The sequence below is a fragment of the Rhinolophus sinicus genome, chromosome 14, assembly GCF_057876585.1.
Source record: "Rhinolophus sinicus isolate RSI-liver-muscle chromosome 14, RSI-T2T, whole genome shotgun sequence".
Taxonomy (NCBI): domain Eukaryota; kingdom Metazoa; phylum Chordata; class Mammalia; order Chiroptera; family Rhinolophidae; genus Rhinolophus; species Rhinolophus sinicus.
Genome location: NC_142514.1, coordinates 36,407,231 through 36,424,117, shown reverse-complemented (window position 1 = coordinate 36,424,117; position 16,887 = coordinate 36,407,231). Strand labels below are relative to the sequence as shown.

Sequence of the window (16,887 nt, the reverse complement as noted above, 5' to 3'; positions counted from 1 at the left end):
TATGATCAAGTTTTTCTCATTAAAACTAATACACCTTCAATTCCACATCCCATTATTGCCCTTATTCCTATGCCCCTTCACAGCCAATCTCCGAAAACAAGTTGTTCTTAATATTTCTATATGCTAATCTCCTGGACACACTTTCCATTCATTCCATTACTAAATTCTGCTGTTTCTGTCTCTTAAATATCAATAGAATTCATACATAACTCTTCATCTCTATTGCCAACATCCTAGTTAACAATATCTGCTAATGCAGTGGCTTCCTAACTAGTCTTTCCATATCCACTATCTCCTTCCAATTTGTTCTCAGAGATCTCTTTTTAAAACGCAAATCTCATTTACATAATCACTCCACACCCCATCTCCACACACTTAAAATCCTTTAATGGCTAGCTTTCCACTGCTCTATGATAAAGTCCAAAATCCTTAAATAAAATAAATGTAAAGGACCTGGCACAAGCATCTTAATGACTATCCCCAGGGTACAAACATGTACTCACTTCTTTAAAATGCTCTTACCGTGAGGCAAGTTTGGATTCCTAAGAGACCTTGTTTGAGATGTGGGACATACAAAATATTTTAAATGTATTTCACAATCTTATCTTTTTGGCTCTGTATATCATGAAATGAACTGCAGGTCATGACCTACTGTGGGTTGTGAAATCAGTTTTAAAAGATCACAGCTAGCGAGTTTTAAAAAAATGAAATAGAATATATAGAATATATAATAAGGGCGAATACTGTTTTATGAAACTTGTTTCCGTTTTTATAAAATGAAGCATGGTGCAAAGGTATATTTTATTGTGAGTTGCCAAAAAATGTTCGAATGCCCAAAGTCTTAGCAATTTTTTTGAGAGTATGTTGTTTTCCTTGTAATACAAAATTTTTTAATCTGTTAAGAAACTAAACTTCAAACTAATTTTTTCAATAGATTTAAGAATTTCAGCTGTTTTAAAATGGCCACATTTCATTCTACCTAATCTTAAATGAGGTCCAACAATTTACCTAATAGTGTTGCAACAGCAAAATTTAACTGAATTCCTGTACCACACACCTTTATCAGAACTCTGTGGCTCAAACCCCAAAGGCTTTGTGGTTTCTGGCAGCAGTGATACGAGCTCATGACCTGCAACTCAGAGACTGTCCCTCGTGGATTCTTACCCTTCTTTGTGGCACAGAAACCATTTGCAGTTTGATGAAAGTTATGGACCCCTCGAATAGTGTTTGTGAATGAATACACAAGATTACCAAGGAAATCGGTTATACTGAAATGTAGTTCTATCCCTGACCGTATAGTGATCTGTGGACCTAAGGGGGTTAAGTATTCATCAATCTAAACATTACCCTGAGCTTAAGAATTTAGATCTTATAAGGAGTCCTAGCTAATTAAAGCATGTTTTAAGGAATAAATAAAAGGCATTTTGAGAAACAAAATCTAGGGACAAGGGAAAATTAAGATAATGAAACAGTGGGGAAATGGAAGGGTATGAAAAAAACAAAACATTGATAAGCTTACCTCATAAGAAGGCTCATTTCCTTTCTCTTTTTCTACTCTCATATGTGTGTGAGTCAATTTTAACAGGAATTTAAAATTTTTAAGTTCCTGTTAAAATTGACTCTTTCCTTAAGCAAGTTTGTGCCAAAGAAACTTGAAAAATAATTTTTTTAACTAAAAAACCACCAACAACAAGGTGCCCATGTATCCAAATCTCAAACTAGTTTATTAATAAAATGCTTCTTATAGGCACTGTCTTTGGGATCTCCCTATTTCCTAGGAAATATTATGGCAAGCTTGATTATCTGGTTTTCTAATATGCAGAATTTTAGAAGAGGTACTGTAAGGGCAAACACGTTAATAGCAGATGAAGAACCATCTGAAAGAGGGAAAGACAATGAGAAAAAAATGATTAAAAGCAGGTACAAGAATTAAAAGCAGAATAAAGTTCACCCAATAATACAAATAGTCATACATAATTCAAGACTCTGGAGGCGCCATTCTATTACTTCCAGAATATAATAAACTTCTCTAATAATTTTGAATCAATAAAATAAGATGAAAACTTACTCAGAAGTCAATATTTCAGTGATTTATGGGGGAAGGAGAGAGAATAAAAAGTGAGTGTTGTGAAGTTTGAAAAAGGACCCAGTTGAGAATCAGTCTTAGTAAGACACGTTACCAAAGGTAGTGTATTGGAACAAAAAATGTTGACAAAGGTGTTGTAAAAATTTGTAATATATTTTAGAAGATTTTCTATCCAAGACAAATCCTGTCACTGGAAATATTCATTTAAATCTAATTGCAGTTATACTTTCTATAATTGGATCCATTAGACTCTCCTGTGTGATTTTAATACCCTATCCGCTTGTTTCACCTTTATTTAAGAGTCCTATTTTTTTGGACTTTTTTGCTCCTCCATTACCCTGAATACACTATTTATCAGCATCTATGGCTTCAGGGCCCTCTTAGCTCTAAATATTCTTCTGTTATTTATACTTTTTAACAGATATCATAGTAAAAGAAAAGAAACTAGAATGAAAACAACTAGTGGAGATAATGCTAAATAAAACACACCCACACCATACAATAAATCCTCACTTAATGTTGCCAATAGGTTCTTGGAAGCTGCGACTTTAAATGAAATAATGTAGTACAATGCAACCAATTTTACCATAGACTAACTGATATAAACAAGAGTTAAGTCCTTACAGCATATTTTTGGTCAAAAAAAATCTCTAAACTTCCAAATAAAGACCCAAAACACTTCTAATATTAAACATTGAAATAAATGTGAGCTATCCATACATTTAAGAAAGATTAATGAAAACAAATAAGATAATTCTTTTCCAACCCACGGATTCCAGTTCAGGGTCAAGGGTGGCCAGAGTCTACCCCAGCAGCTTAGGGCACAAGGCAGCAACCCACAGTGGACAGGACGCCTTTCCATCACAGGGCACTCACTCAGACTAGGATAATTGCGACACACCAATTCACCCAAAGTGCACATCTTTGGGATGTGGAAGGAAACCAAAGTACCCAGAAAAAGCCATGCCAACATGGGGAGAATGTGCTAACTCCATACAGACAGCAGCCCCAGCCAGGAATCATTTTTTTCCCCCTCATTAACGTTATAATGAAACCATGTTGAAGGAAACACTATAACACTATTTGAGGACCTGCTGTACTGTAATTAACCTTAATTAACAGACAGGAATTGGTGCCTTAATATCAATTAATGATAAATGCATCATCTCTTATTTTGATTTGGGAGACAAAGGTTAGACAGGGAGCCCTGATCGCCTAAGGGAAAAAAGTAAAACATACACCAGGGCATTCTATTCTTCTTAACAAGGCCTACCCTCCAGAGCAACTATTTGCCAGAGCCAACCTCCTGGGGTTTTATCAGACCCCAGCCTATCTGAGGAAAGGGTAATTAATGCTCAAATACAGTTGGCTCTAGCCTTCCACGTGAGGGAAGGGAAATATCCAACCCCATCCACCTCTTGCCATCCTGTCTACCTAAGGGTGGGGGGCAGGTCATCACACTTTAGAAACACTGGGAATTACAAATTAAAACAAATAAAAAATACCACTGTACACTTATTAGAATGGTGAGAATCCAAAACACCGACAACATCAAATGCCATTAAGGATGTGGAACAACAGGAACTCACTCGCTGCTGGTGGGAATGCACAATGGCACAGCCATTGGGTAAGACAATTTGGCTGTTTCTTACAAAACTAAACATCTCTTACCATATATGATCTAGCAATTGTGTTCCTTGCTATTTACCCAAAGGAGTTAAAAACTCAAGTCCACACAAAAACCTGCACATGGACATTTTCAGCAGTTTCATTCAAAACTGCTAAAACATGGAAGCAACCAAGATGTCCTTTAATAGGTGAATGGATAAACTGTGGTACATCAAGATAATGAAATATGATTCAGTGCTAAAAAGAAATAATAAGCTATCAAGCCATCAAAAGACATGGAGGAACCTCAAGTGCGTATTACTAAAGGCACCTTAAATGTATTAAACTAAGAGAAAGAAGCCAACTTGAAAAGGCTACGTACTGTTTGATTCCAACTATATGACATTCTGGTAAAGGCAACATTATAAAGACAGTAAAAGGGTCGCTGGTTGCCAAGGGTTAGAAGGAAAGAAGGATGAATAGGTGGAGCACAGGAGTTTAGGACAGAGAAACTATCGTGCAAGATGCTGTAATGGTGGAACCATGTCACTATATATTTGTCCAAACTCATAGAGAGTACAACACCAAGAATGAACCCTAATGTAAACTATGAACTTTGGATCATAATGATATTTCAATGTAGGTTCATTAAAAAAATTTTAAGTGTGGCCTTATTAAAAATCCTACCTGGCTTATTTGCATAAATAAATTGACAGCTGATCCTAAAATTCATATGGAATTATAAGAAACAGAATAGTGAAAACAATTTTGAATAATAAGAACAAAGTTGAAAGATTCACACTTTCTGATTTCAAAACTTAAGCTAGTTTAGCACTAACATTAAGGATTTTAAGGATAGACATGCAGATCAATGGTACCTAAGGAGGAGTCCAGAAACAAACCCTTACACTTATGGACAATTGATTTTGGGCAGGAATGCCAAGACAATGGGGAAAGAATACTCTTTTTAATGAATGGTAACAACAGGATAGTCACACACAAAAGAATAAATTTGGAGCTTCCTTATACTATACACAAAAATTGACTCCAAATAGGTCATATACCTAAATGTGGTGAGCTAAAAATATAACTCTTAGAAGAAACCATAGGAATAAATCTTTGTAACCTCACGTAAAACTTAGATAACACCAAAAGCTCAAGCGACAAAAGAAAAAAAAATTGGATTTCATAATTAATAACTTTTTTGTGCTTCAAATAACACCATCAAGGAAGTGAAGATAACCTACAAAAATGGGAGAAAACTTTTACAAATCATGTATCTGACAAGGCACTAGAATATATAAAGAACTCTTATAACTCAATAATAAAAAGACAACTCAACTAAATATTGGGCAAAGGATCTGAACAGACATTTCTCCAAAGATACACCAATGGCCAACACCCACACGAAAAGATGCTCAACATTCCCCTCCAGAGAAATGCAATCAAAACCACAATGAGATAACCACTTTACAGCCATTAGGATGGTTTTAATAGAAAAGACAGATAATAACAAGTTTTGACAACCATGTACAGAAACTGAAACCCTTGAACACTGCTGGTGGGAAATGTTTTCCAAGTGCTTTGGAAAACAGTTTGGCAGTTTTTCAAAAGGTTACAAATGGAATTATATGATACAGCAATTCCACTGGCAGGTGTATAGCCAAGAGAAATAAAAATACATCTGTATAAAAACTTGTACACAAATGTTCATAGTAGCATTCATAAGAGCCAAAAAAGATAACTCAAATGTTCATCAACTGATGAATGGCTAAACAAAATAGGTAGATCCATACAATGGAATATTTAACAATAAAAAGGAATGAAGTCCTGATATATGCTACAACATAGATGAATCTTGAAAACATTATGCTAAGTGAAAGAGGCCAGTCACAAAACAAAAATAAACAAAAAGAACACATATTAATACACATTAGTATGCATACTGGTATGCATTTCTCATTGGCGAAATGCAAATTAAAACCACAATGAAATACTTCTACACACTTATCGGAATGTTTCAAAAAAGACTAACAACACTAGGTGCTGGTAAGGCTGTAGCGCAAACAGAATTCTCATATATTGCTGATAGGAGTATAAACTGGTATACCCACTTTGGAAAACTATTTGGCAAAACTTATTTTGAAACTCATCAAAAAACAGGATGGACTGACAGAGGGATGGATATGTCAGTTAAAGCAAATATAGCAAAATGTTAACTGCAGAATCTAAGTGGTGGGAATATGGGTGTCAACAATTCTGTCAACTTCTCTTTATTTTCGAAAACTTCTGTAATTAAATGTGGGAAAAACTAAATATATACCTCCTCCATAACCTAGCAATTGCACTCCTGGGTATATACTCAAAATAACAGGTGCTTATGTATATTATGTAAATAAAAAGAATGTTCACAGCAGATTTATACAACCAAAAACTAACACAACCCAAATATGCCATGTATAATGCACTCCCGTGTATAATGCACACCCACGTTTTAGGCTCAAACTTCCAGGGGAAAAAATTGTTTGTTTTTAATTCAAATTTTTATTTCTTTACATATAGGTACTTGTTTTTTGTATTATAAATACATTTTAGCATTTATTTTTTAACATATTATGGTACAAGAAATTTTATGTATGGTAACAAATTTACAATATTTACCCATCATAGAAGGCCAAGAACTCTTGGTTGTTGCAAGTTAGTCCTAAATTCAGCAAAACTGATTACCATATTCCAGGATATTATTTTGCATACAGATATCATTATTGATTTCTAGAGTTACACTTTTAACTCATAAGCACAAATAAAAGAATTAAAAACATTTATATAGATAGGAATTAGTACTACCCATGTATAATGCGCATCCTTATTTTCCCCTCACAAATTTGGGCAAAAAGGTGCACATTATACACAGCAAAATACAGTATATCAATAGTAGAATGGATTAAAAAAATGTGTATTTATACAATTGAATATGGTACAGCAATTAAAAGTAACATGAACTTACTGTCACATACATATAAGAACACAAATGAATTTCACAAACAATGCTGAACAAATTATTCTATTTAACTTCCCAAACTAGGCAAAACATATATATGGTTATAAGAGGTCAAAATAGTGGTTACCTTTGGGGGAAGGGTATTGGTATTGGATAGGAAAAATATGAGGGAGTCTTTTGGGGGGAAATAGGCTCTATCTTGATAGTGGTTATATTAATATGTAAATGTTTATTGGGCAATATATAGAGTTAAAATACTGTTAGAAGGTTTACACACATATATATTATACTTTAACTGTATAAGGTTATACAACTCTCTCTAAATTCATACTCACCACCCACTCATTATTCTTTTGATTCCCAGCTCCCCCACTTACAGTTTGATAAGGGCAGCTCTTTCGCTTTTATTCATTATTTACACTGATGTTCACATAAGACTTCATTTGAAGTCTTCTGAAGCTACAAAGTAAATCTGTGATTCACTGCCTTATCACAAATTGATCCCCCAACTTCAAAGTCTACATCAAACAATGTAATACTTGATTATATGCTATTTCACACTAAACTAATGTTTCATGTATATACATTAATCTTGTCCCCTTAACTAAAATGATAGCTCCTCAAGGGTAAAGGACTCATTTCTCCTTTCCCCTTAGTGCCTAACACATACTTACTGACTGATAGAAGAAAATAGGTATCAAGTGTCCTGGTTTTTATCCTTAATGCCCTGCTACTCAGTTTATGGCAAACTGCTTCCTTTTTACACAAACGTAAGAATTGTGATACAAAATTGTATGTAATATTAACTAGTTGGATCATTTATAAAAGTCTCACTCTTTTTAAAGCCACATACAAACTTCAGAAATTTTTAATAAATTTAGAAACAAGTATGTCTGGAAGATTGCTGTCTTCATTCCTACACTTTCAGATCGCTTAGTTACCTTACTGTATGCTCTCTGGATTAAGTAACAAGATAATTACTCAACTGGCCCCTGGGAGCACACTCCAGGTTGGCTATTTAATTAAAAGATAGGTATATGTGCATTCCCATTAAATTGAACTCAAAGTATTCTTAATCAGTTAAAAGAAAGGAACTCTTCTAAGACTTCAAAAGCAACATACCATAAAGCCAAATTGAATGTCAAAATCAAAAGGTCAGGTTCCCCAAGAGCAGAAAATATATTTAGTTCTCCCTTATCACTTTACTTCTCAACTGCATGTAGCAATCTCTTCTGCCATTAAAAACACACACGTTGGCTGTCTATAAGCCAGTGTTTCCTCATATCTTTCACTCACATTTCCACTCTCTCTGAGTCTTTAGTACCTTTACCACCTCACTCATAATTTCCTTTATATCAGAATTGCAAAAATCCTGAATTCTGAGCATGTTAGCAATATCGTGTTTGTTAAATTCATTATTAAAAGTTACTGGTAAGGAATCAACTTCTGGAAATGTGTTAAAGTCTATTTTTTTAATAACCTATTTGAATACAGGATAGAAATACACCATCCCTAACTCTTTGATTGAAGGAAGGTAATACATAGAAGATAATTATATTCAAAAACGGCTTGAGACAAGATGACAAAGAAATATAATATTTAATTCCAATTGTATTTCCAATCATCCTCTTTTCACTCTCATTTCCAGATTTTAACTTGGCTGAGACACAGTAAAGGCAGAAAGAAGGGGCACAAGTTGAATAAGGTCAGGGAGAACCTATAGTAGGCATTCTGTGACAATTTTTCTATTTAGAAGAAACCAAATAAAATTAAGACCTTTAAAAAAAGAATCTCATTCTACCTCAAGTTTTATGTTAAGATTTTAAAAGATCTGAATTTTACAAAATGTGGAGGTTTCTAGAAAGTATTAACTAAAAAAAATATTTTAAGAAAGTCAAGTTCTCAGATCTCTGATACCAAGTAACTCATTACCCCATCTTCTCAAGTTACCCTATTATTAGCTCCAGAATTAAAGTGACACACAGACTGTCCTACTCTTAAAGGTGCATACATTCTTAATGCAAAGAATCAGCCTTAATTAAAGGACATACAAAGTAGATCAGGTATAAACAAACAAAACCCCTGCAACAAAGGTTACAAGTAAATAAGCCAACAAATAACCTTTATTTATTTAAAAAAAGACCAAGGCAAGCTGAATTACACAGAACACAAACCAAACGCAAATGAAAACAATGTAGAGAGATTAACGTTCCCAAAGCTCATGCACTTTATAAATTACAAGTGATAGGACAAAACTGAATACAGTCAGATAAAAACAGTCAATGTTGGAGAGAAAAATAGCAGAAATGTTGAAAGTACAAAGGCCAAACGCTGAAGCACAGGATTCTGGGAACAATTTATATAGAAGCAAACAACCATAAAACTCCACACGCTTACAAAAAAACCCACAGTAATTAATTTTCACATTTACTCAAATATTTGAGTACCTGCTAGTTCTAGCAATCCAAAGATGAATCATCAGACTTGGGAGTCTAGCAGAGATGTGACATTGCTATAAATAAAATCAAACAGAAAGGGTAAAGAAAGTGTCGAAGAATGGTAAACGAAGAATGGTAAAGGAGTTCAGATTAATAAGTTATTCATGCGCTCAACTTCACTACCTATTAGGAAATGCAAATCAAAACCACAATGAGATATCACCTCACACCTGTTAGAATGGCTATCATCAACAAGACAAGTAATAACAAGTGTTGGAGAGGTTTTGGAGAAAAAGAACACTCATACACTGCTGGTGGGAATGTAAATTGGTACAGCCACTATGGAAAATAGTACAGAGGTTCCTTAAAGAATTAAGAACAGAATTACTATACAACCCAGCAATCCCTCTTCTGGGTCTCTACCCCAAAAATTTGAAAACATTTATCCGTAAAGATATATGTGCCCCTATGTTCATTGGAGCATTATTCAAGGTGGCCAAGACACGACCAAAGTGACCTTCAATAGATGACTGGATAAAGAAGATGCGGTACATATATACAATGGAATATTAATCTGCCATAAGAAAGGATGAAATACTGCCATTTGCAACATGGATGGATCTTGAGATTATCATGCTAAGCGAAATAAATCAGACAGAAAAAGTCAAGAACCATATTACTTCACCCATATGTGGGATATAAAACTGAAAGCAACAAAGGAACAAGACAAACAAACAACTCATAGAAACAAAAACTCTTAGACACAGATAACAGTTTAGTGGTTACCAGAATGTAAGGGGGGAGAAGGGGTGGTAGATGAGGGTAAACGGGATCAAATATATGGTGATGGAAGGAGAACTGAGTCTGGGTGGAGAACACACAATGCAATATATAGATGATGTATTACAGAATTGTACACTTGAAACCTATATAATTTTACTAACCAATGTCACCCCAATAAGTGTAATAAAACTTTAAATAAAAGAAATTATTCATGTTGGAGATCAGAAAAGGATTGAGCTGGACCTTGAAAGCTAGAATTTACATTGGGAATTAGGGGAAGAGCATTCTGGGCAATGGGAATAGAATGAGCAAAGCAGAGGCTTGAAAGCACAAGACATATAGATATAGATTACAGCAAACTGTTCAGTCTGACTAGAGTATTGGTTATATACAAAACTACAAAAAGCTGCAAGAGTATATAAGGAGCCAGATCATGATTTTCAGTGCTAATATAGAGATATTCAGTGATGAGTCATAAAAAATCATTAAGGGTAAAGAGACCAGGGATCTGATCTGGGTAGAATTTATCTAACAAGGAATGAAATGAATGGGGAGAGATGTCAATTAGGTTATCGTAAGAGGTAATGAGGACCTCAATTATGAGGTAACAGTGTAAGACATAGCACAGTTCTAAGTCACTAAGTATCTACAACATGTAAGGTGCCATTCTACTCCACCAAAATTTTTTTTTAAATCTTTACACATCATTCTAATTTTTAAGGAAACTGTAATCTGGAATAATAATAATTGTTAAAGCACCTGAGCTAATTAATAAAGTAATATATCATTTGAGGGGGAAAAAATGGTCAGGGAAGGCTTTATTAAAGAGGGTGGAGTTGATATGCACCTCAATGAAAAGGTAGAACTTCAGGGGAAGGATCAAATTTCACACAAAGGGAATTTTTTTTTAAGTTAAATAATTTAGTAAGACCAAGATATGTGAAATACATTTTGAAGTAATTTCCACCAAAATGGTAAACAAAATGCTAATACATTAAAAAAGTCAATTACTTGCATTTAACTTCATAAGATATTAAAAAAACAAGGTATTATTACAGCTTGTAATGCTTAAAAATAAATATTTTATATTCTAGATTTTTAAAGAAGAGGGGTTACTTTTAATGAGTTCTATAGGAGAGACCAAGCCTGTTTTAAAAATATCTTGAAGAAAGCTTTATTCACTCACAATTTGAAATATCCAAAATGTTATGTTTTGTTATTTGTGAGAGAAGGTCCTCAAAACACACCACATAATCTGATAATCTCTCTTCATACTTTACAGGTTAAGTAACAAACAGAATTTAAACTCAGATTCATCTGACTCCAAAACCAGAACTACATTTGCATTCACTGCTGTATTAACAATAACTTAAACTACATAACTATTGCAAAACTGAGAGATACCAATATTTATATATATATATATATATATATATATATATATATATATATATATATATTCAGATAGAACTGTTAATTGGCTTTTGTTGTTGTTCAATGAATATTAAGCTCTTTTAACAGAGTGCTACTCTTGAATTAGCATAAAACAAACAGAGGGACTTAGACACTGACTGATACCTCAACCTGTTGCATATACCTTTCTTCCTTGGGCTACTTACCTAGTCCTTTCTTAAGGACCTTCATTCTCCAACCTTTCACGACTTACCCACCCTCTCACAACATTTCTAAGACTGCCCTTGATGGGCAGATTTCCTTTGTATTCTTTTTATATTAGACATTCAGGAAGGAGAGAGTAGAGGAGTGCCAAATTTCTTTGTTTTTAACCTTCTAATTGAAGAAAAGCTTTAACCTCTTCCCTTCCATTTCTTTAAGGATAAGGATTCAAGTACTTTCTCATAAAATAAACAACTTGTTATAGAATACATCACATACAAGATGAAAGAAACCTAAATTATTTTATTAATAATTATTTTAAACCAATTGCCATATTTAATATTCCTGGGATTTAATTTTCAGGGCTGATTCCTTAAAAATTATCCATAATTAAGGATTAAAGGCACTAGGAATATACACAGTTTGTTTTTTTTAAGGAGGGAGCAGCTCACTGTGGCCCATGCGGGGATGGAACCGGCAACTTTGGTGTTATTAGCACGACACTCTAACCAACTGAGCTAACCAGCCACCCCTACACAGTTCTTATAACACATTCAACTGCCCTTGCCCCCAAATAAATGCACTAATATAAAAAGAAACCTATTCATTCAACACATAATTGAATACATAATATGTGCCAGGCACTGTGCTAGGTACTTGTAGAACAACAATTTAAAAAAAAAAAATCCCCTTTCCTCAGGGAGCTTACCACTTAGTGGGAAGAGACAGATAAACTATAAGCACAATAAGATAGAGGATTAAAAAGTGATGAAAGCTATGGAAAAAATAGAGTAAGGAAAAATTCCAGGATGTTGAGGCAGGTTGCAATTTTAAATAGGGTGGTCAGAGAGGGTTTACAAAGGTGTTGTTTGAGTAAAGACTTGAAGGAGATGAGGGAGTCAGCCATGGTGATACCTGGGATAAGAGTACTCTAGGCACAGAAACCAGGGCAAAGGTCCTGGAGTATCTTAGGAACAAAGAGACCAGAGAGGCTAAAGGGAAGCCATGGTGTGGGGGGAGTAGGAGGAGAGCTATCAAGAGAGATATGTGTGGGGGCAAAAGGTATAAATTATATAGGGTTTATGGGACATTGTAAGGAATTTGGCTTTTACTTTGAATGAAATGGGGATCTACAGAAGGTTGAGCAAGGTGTCATGATCTGTTTCACCAGAATCACTCAGGTTTCTGAGTTAAGAACAGACTATTGGGAACACAAGGGAGCCAGGGAGCCATTAGGAGGCTACTAAAGAAACCCAGGAAATACGCACTTCCTATGAACTTTGACCTTAATGGTACAGGGCTTACTTTTAAGCACAAATAAATAAGTAAAACCTGTCAGATCCTACTATTAGGAAATATCTGAAACTTATAAAAAAGTTTACTATATAGAGCTCTTGGCATATATATTTACATTGTGCAACACAAACACAAAAAATATCTTTTAACTACTCATTACTCATTACAGAAAAATACCAGTGTGTTCCTTTGCAATCAGCTAGTCCCTTTACGAGAAAAATTTTTAATCCTGCTGCAGCTGAGACTATTCTTTAAAGAATTAAGCCAGTTTTCCTGTAGCTCTGCTAATTATATACTATTTAAAGAAAAATGTTATTTCTGTCCACTGAAAATATAAATCATTTACCTTGGATTGGTGTTTCTCGGGTCATCTAAATTAACTATTCCTAAAAATCTTATTTCCTTTGGAGGAACAAAATTTTTTTCTACTAAAGTTTCTTTTTTCTTTTTTAACTTTTAAATTTTTCTTTTAAGTGTGTTTTTCCAGGACCCATCAGCGCCAACTCAAGTAGTTGTTTCAACTTAGTTGTGGAGGGCACAGCTCACAGTGGCCCATGTGGGGATCGAATCGGCAACCTTGTTAAGAGCACTGTGTTCTAACCAACTGAGCTAACAGAGTGCCCCGTAAGTTTCTTTCTTTTTTTTTTTCATGCTCCCATTTTTTAAAAGAAATTATTTTCTTTCAATTGATTCCAAATTTGCATACCCACATCTGGGTCATTCACTTCAGGAAAGGGCAACCACAAAAAAACTCCCACTGTCACAAATAACATGTTTCAAAAAATGTTCCTTCATGATACCAAAACTCATTATCATTTAGTCCTGGAAAAGGTAAATACGATTCTTAACACTATGTTAGCATAAGGATAAGAGAAAGAGGGTAATAAGTCAAAGAAATCCAATTTGCCTGGAAGGGGGTTAGGGAACATGGAAGGAAATTTTGAAATAAAAATTCACAACACACCTCTAAAAAAATTTGCTCATGAAACTGAAATAAGTACATAGTCTTATAGAATTTTTGAGGGAAACGAAGAGTAAAATACAAACAATTTATTTTCTTCAAAGATTCAGAAAGACATCCAGATTTAGCTTGGATTTTTCAAGAGACTTAGCCTGTACAATTCTTTGGAAGATATGGGTGTGTTAACTTACAAAACATAATACTGAATTCCAATTCATTAATTCATTCAACATTTAAGTGCTTTTCTGTGCGAGAAACTGCACAAAGCATTGGGGACATAAGGTCTGCTCTCGAGGGTTTACAGTCTTCATTAATCCCACAGTTACTATCTACTATGAGCCAGACGCTGGGGATACAGAGCAAACAGGAGACACAGGGTCCCTACCTGCATGCAGTTTACACTGTGGTATGAGGGAAATGCCTCACAGATGAGACATACATCTAAATAAACAAGGATATTAACTAAGACTCAAGTTTATAAGTGCTGTTTATGGGAGTGTAGAGAGTTCAGGGGGACACAAAGGAGTAATGGATGGATTCAGGGCAGGAGGGAGGGGAAGGCAGAGACTCCAGATGAGGTGACAGGAGAGCTGAGTCCTCAAAGAGGATTAGATGTTCACCTGGCCGACCTTGGGGGAAGGGCTCCAAGTAGAGGGAACAATTGGAGCAATGGCAGAGAGGTGTGAACAGGCTGGTGTATGCAGTAGGTGTGGAACACAGAGACGTGAGATAAGTCATGGAGGCTTCCTTACGCCACAAGATGACTGGACTTTACTAGCATATATGAAAGGTCCTTGAAGGGTTTTATTTAGAAAACTAGCATATGTGATCAGGTTTTTCTGGTGTGATGAGACACCGGTCTACACAGGAATGAGAAAAGAATAACACTAAATAATGATGTCACCATGAAACAACAAAGGAGACTGCCCAGTTAGAAAACTAAACTCCCTCAGGAAAAAATATTAAGGCACTTAACCATCTGAGTCCTTCTGGAAAAAACTTTTTAATCAACATCATTTAAAATTGAAAAAGTAGAGGAAACGTTTGTATATATTATAAATTATAACATCCACATATCTATCCTGAGTTTTCTGAATAGGTCTTAGCTTTTATTAATTGTGTAAACACATCTGGGGCTGCTGATAGCTGTACAGAAAGCAATGAAACTATTTAGGAAAGAGTCGTTGATACAAAAGGAGAACCACAAGTAACAGAAGGTTATTTCTCAAGTCAGGTTTAAAGGTTTCCAAAGTTCAAGGTAATCAAGTTTTATTAAGTCTGCGTTTAAAAGGTGTGTCATGGGCTGGAGCAAAAGGAGGAGGGGTTTACAAATTGACATATACATAAATAAACAAGTAACTACCGGTATTGATGTTGCTGGGACTAAAACCACCACTTGAAGATCTTCTCCCAAGTAGGAGAAATGAACACCTACCAGATCCAATGAACACGAACAGATAGGGGAGGGAAAGAGGATAATCACACAGGAAAACATAAACGTGGTGGGGGCAACCAGCCATCCACAACCCATAATCCAGCTGGCGGTGCGATGAGCAAATCATCTCCAAACCTCACAGGTCAGACTCCGCGATTCAGACATAAAGGCAGGCACCTAATGTCACTCTCAACTCCACAAGCAAACCACCAGCCTCTGGTCAAGGGGATATGATCACATACTCAAGGACAGAGTACCATCCCCACACCAAGACTGAGGGGATGTGAAGGATCCCCCCTACTCTGGGAGTAGGGAGCAATCACCCTTAGACTCTGCTCTACGGGGGTCAACGCCCCCTAGGCCAGGCCTTCCCGAGGCCGGGAGCAGTGACAGCCTCGAAGACCCCTCAATCTCGGCGGGAGCTGCCTCTACTCCTCGCACCCCCTCCTCCCCAACACACACCCTCCCCTACCTGATATGGCGGCGGCGGCTCCTGATCCGGCTCTGTCCCCTCGCCAAAACTAGCCCGGTCGGACTGAGACTCGTGAAGCAGGGAGATGTCATCCGAAGTGGGGGATTTGAGGCAGTTCCCCATCTTCTGGGGCTGGGGTGTGTGATCTGGGGGAGGAAGAAAGCAGTGGCGGGGTCGTTCTTAGGCTCCGCGGTCAGCCTCGGTCAGCGAGGTGGGGTCCGGCAGCAGGCCGGGGCTCAGGCGGCAGCGGCTTCCCCGCCCCCCGGAGCCGCCGAAGGGCCGCTCATGCCAACCCCCGGGGTTGGGGGCTCAAGGCTGGCCGCGGGCTCCGCTGGGGTCGCGGCGGTAGCCTCTGCGAAGTGGCGATGGGGGGGGGGGCGGGCGGGGAGACGAGACACTTCCCCCACCCCGCCCCCCCGCGGGGCGGCGGCGGCCACGGAGCTGCTGGGCCTAATCCAGGTCAGGAGGTGGGGGCGCGGCCGTCGTGGCTGCCTCAGCTGCTGCCTCAGCTGCTGCTGCCCCTGCCGACGCCGGAGCCGCGGCCGCGGGCCTCATCCTACTCCGCCTCAAAGCGGCGGCGGCGGCCAGAACGAGGCCAGCTGCGGCCCTGCGTCACGCCGCCGTGCGTGCCCTGGTCCCGCCCCTGGCGCCGGGAGGCGTGGGCGGTGCTGGCTGCGCCCGCCCTCCACCCCACCTCCGCAGCCTTTCTAAGGCTGCGTGAGTTTTTGCTTGTCAGACTGTTGGTTCTATACCTGATTCTGAAACCTCTATGTCGTCTCCCGTCCTCCCCACATCTACTTCCCCCTCCCCTCTTTGTCTCAGCTCTTTACCTGTGCCCTGTTCTGACAGTCTTCACACCACATTTGGCCAAGTAATCTATTTATAAACCCTGTCTGTATCACTCGTATGGTTAAAAGGTTAGGTGGTTTCCCCTTTATTCCTTCGAGATAAAGTTCGAGCTCATTAATGAACCTTCTCTATCCAATCACTCCCTTGTTCTTCTGCATCACAGCTAGAGTCCTTTTCCAGCTGTATATCTCAGATTTTTCTATTTCTTTCCATTCCACCACCATAGTCCAAGCCACCATCATTTCTCGCCCACCGTACTGCAACGCTCTCAGCTGTTCTCTGCATTAATGGTTGTCCCATCCAATCCATTACCTGCACAGTTGAATTACCTTTTTAAAATGTAA

At 37.3% G+C, this 16,887-nt stretch overlaps 1 protein-coding gene across 1 annotated transcript in view; it reads right to left on the bottom strand.

The window, feature by feature from the left end:
• Positions 1-16,303, bottom strand: part of RNF11 (ring finger protein 11) — a 34,388-nt gene extending 18,085 nt beyond the window's left edge. Inside the window, exon 1 of the mRNA XM_019742867.3 lies at positions 15,695-16,303. Within this exon, the coding sequence (XP_019598426.1) occupies positions 15,695-15,817 (123 nt within the window). The 5' untranslated portion in view covers positions 15,818-16,303. The remainder of the gene's footprint in view (positions 1-15,694) is intronic.
• Between the last annotated feature and the right edge of the window lie 584 nt (positions 16,304-16,887).